Source organism: Austrofundulus limnaeus, unplaced genomic scaffold (genome assembly GCF_001266775.1).
Source record: "Austrofundulus limnaeus strain Quisiro unplaced genomic scaffold, Austrofundulus_limnaeus-1.0 Scaffold5, whole genome shotgun sequence".
NCBI classification, from domain to species: domain Eukaryota; kingdom Metazoa; phylum Chordata; class Actinopteri; order Cyprinodontiformes; family Rivulidae; genus Austrofundulus; species Austrofundulus limnaeus.
This window is the reverse complement of record NW_013952407.1, coordinates 2082189-2084288: the sequence shown is the minus strand read 5'-3', so window position 1 is coordinate 2084288 and position 2100 is coordinate 2082189. Positions and strand designations below refer to the sequence as shown.

At 39.8% G+C, this 2100-nt stretch overlaps 1 protein-coding gene across 5 annotated transcripts in view; it reads left to right on the top strand.

Annotated features, from left to right (window-relative positions):
- scube2 (signal peptide, CUB domain, EGF-like 2) overlaps positions 1-2100 on the top strand; it is a 33344-nt gene that overhangs the window by 7755 nt on the left and 23489 nt on the right. For all 5 annotated transcript variants that reach the window (XM_014026721.1, XM_014026713.1, XM_014026707.1 and 2 more), the window contains 3 exons: positions 457-546; positions 1580-1696; positions 1779-1901. In XM_014026721.1, the coding sequence (XP_013882175.1) occupies positions 457-546; positions 1580-1696; positions 1779-1901 (330 nt within the window). The remainder of the gene's footprint in view (positions 1-456; positions 547-1579; positions 1697-1778; positions 1902-2100) is intronic.

The following is a 2100-nucleotide window of genomic DNA, read 5'->3' as shown; positions in this document are numbered from 1 at the left end:
GTGAATGCCACAAATTCTCCTAAATCACTCGTACGCACAACTTAAGAACAAATCTGTGCGTACGAACGGTTCTTGCATGAGGCCCAATGTTTTGATCATTTTTAGTTTTTTAGCAAGTGTTTTGCCACGTTTTGCTAATGTTTTGTCACGTTTACCTTCTAGTTAGCTTTTCACTACTTTTTATCTCTTCTAGCTGTCCTTATGCTGCTTTTGTCTACCCTTGTGTTAGTTTTACCAGCCTTTTGCTACCTTTTTTCACAAATCCTCTTCATACTTCTTGCTAGCATTTTGCTTTATTAAGRTTTTAGTTGTTATTTTTGGCTTCTATAGTGTTCTGCTTCTTTTAGCTCCAACAAATTAGATTCACCTTTTTCAGTCAAATCCCTCAGAATTAACTCTGTATTTCCCCAGAAGAAGCTCTTTCTCCAGTTTAACATTTGTTTCTGTGTTCCGCAGAGCGAGATGAAGCCACCGCCGAGTCCTCGGACCACAACGCCACGTCTTCTACTGAGGCGGACAAACGCGTGAAGAGACGACTGTCAATGGGTAACAGTCACACGCCTCACAGAAGAACCGAATAATTGTGTTTTATGTGACGTGAGGCCAACAGGAGCGGGAAGAGGACTGATGTCTAGTAAAGCGAAACATTCCTCAGTCTTTAGAACAAACTGTGAAATAACTCCACGCTGACTCTTCCAGCTCCCGCCTCCCTCCTGGAATATATGCATTTGTGACAGTGTGGTAAATTTCACGTTTTCCATCTATTTGGGAAGGGCAGCATGTATTTTTTTTGTTCATTTCAGCGTAGCTTGAGTTTATTCAATTTGTGATTCAGTCAAACATGATGTATGTAAACCATTACATCATCCACCAGGTTAAAAGAGAAACTACCACACAAAATTCAAAATATGTCACATTTGAAAAATTCACATACAGCAGAAAAAAAAGTCAGGGCAGCTCTTAATTTTCTTTTTATTCTAATAAGCCAAACATTATTTTTTTTAAATAGCGCTTTAGAAGAAGATCATTTTGTGTGAACAGATGATGAAATGTTGCCCTTTTGCTCACATTTTAAAAATAAAATGACATTCAATATCGTGTAYTAATAAATCACAATATTCTACACAGAATACYTGTTGTGAATGACTCTCAGCTACTACCACATCAAATTTCATCTTAACATCTGTGAAATTTACTGAGTTCAAGCCATTTTTGTTTGMCTATTGATTATTAGCTGTAGCAGCTAAAATAATTGGAATCAATCAATCTCAGATTGTAGATCCATTCCCAGTGATTTCTTTCTGAGAGTTTCTTTGAATCACCTTCAGTGTTTCAGAAGATATTTTGCTAACAGACAGGGTTTKTGTTGTGCAATGTTCAGCGTWTGWTGGGATCAACGCTCAACWACTAAAACACCAAATTCTGTCTCAATATTTGTAAGACCGACTCAGTTATAGTCACGTTTGTGTTTTCTAAGTTCAGCTGGCTGAAGCAGCAACCTTGGATCAGATTTAGATCCAGTGATTATTTTTAACAAACACAAACAGTTTGCGGTGAACTCTGCGTGTTATCTGCTCAGAAACCTGCGCGTTGAACAATGGAGGCTGCGACAGCACCTGCAAAGACACGTCCACCGGCGTGCACTGCAGTTGCCCTGTCGGCTTCACGCTGCAGCCCGACGGAAAATCCTGCAAAGGTCAGACCGCAGCTCCCCTTTAAGAACTCTTTAAAGGATGTTTGGCTTAAATGTGGTCAGAATGTCAACCTGTTTTCCACAGATATCGATGATTGTGAGTTTCACAACGGCGGCTGCGAACACTTCTGCAGAAACACCATCGGGAGTTTCGAATGCCACTGCAGGAAAGGCTATAAGCTGCTGTCAGATGAGCGCTCCTGTCAAGGTAAACTTTTATATTATTTATATATTGGGGTGCAACAATACATGTACCTGTGTCGAACCGTTCAATACACACTTGTGTCGAACAATACACATTTTTAAAATTTATTTTATCAGCTTGTCTTTTGAAAATGCTCTGTGTTGAAGGCTCAATGGATCTGTGTTTGACTACTCCACCTAGGCTGCATTGTTGAGCGCAGATC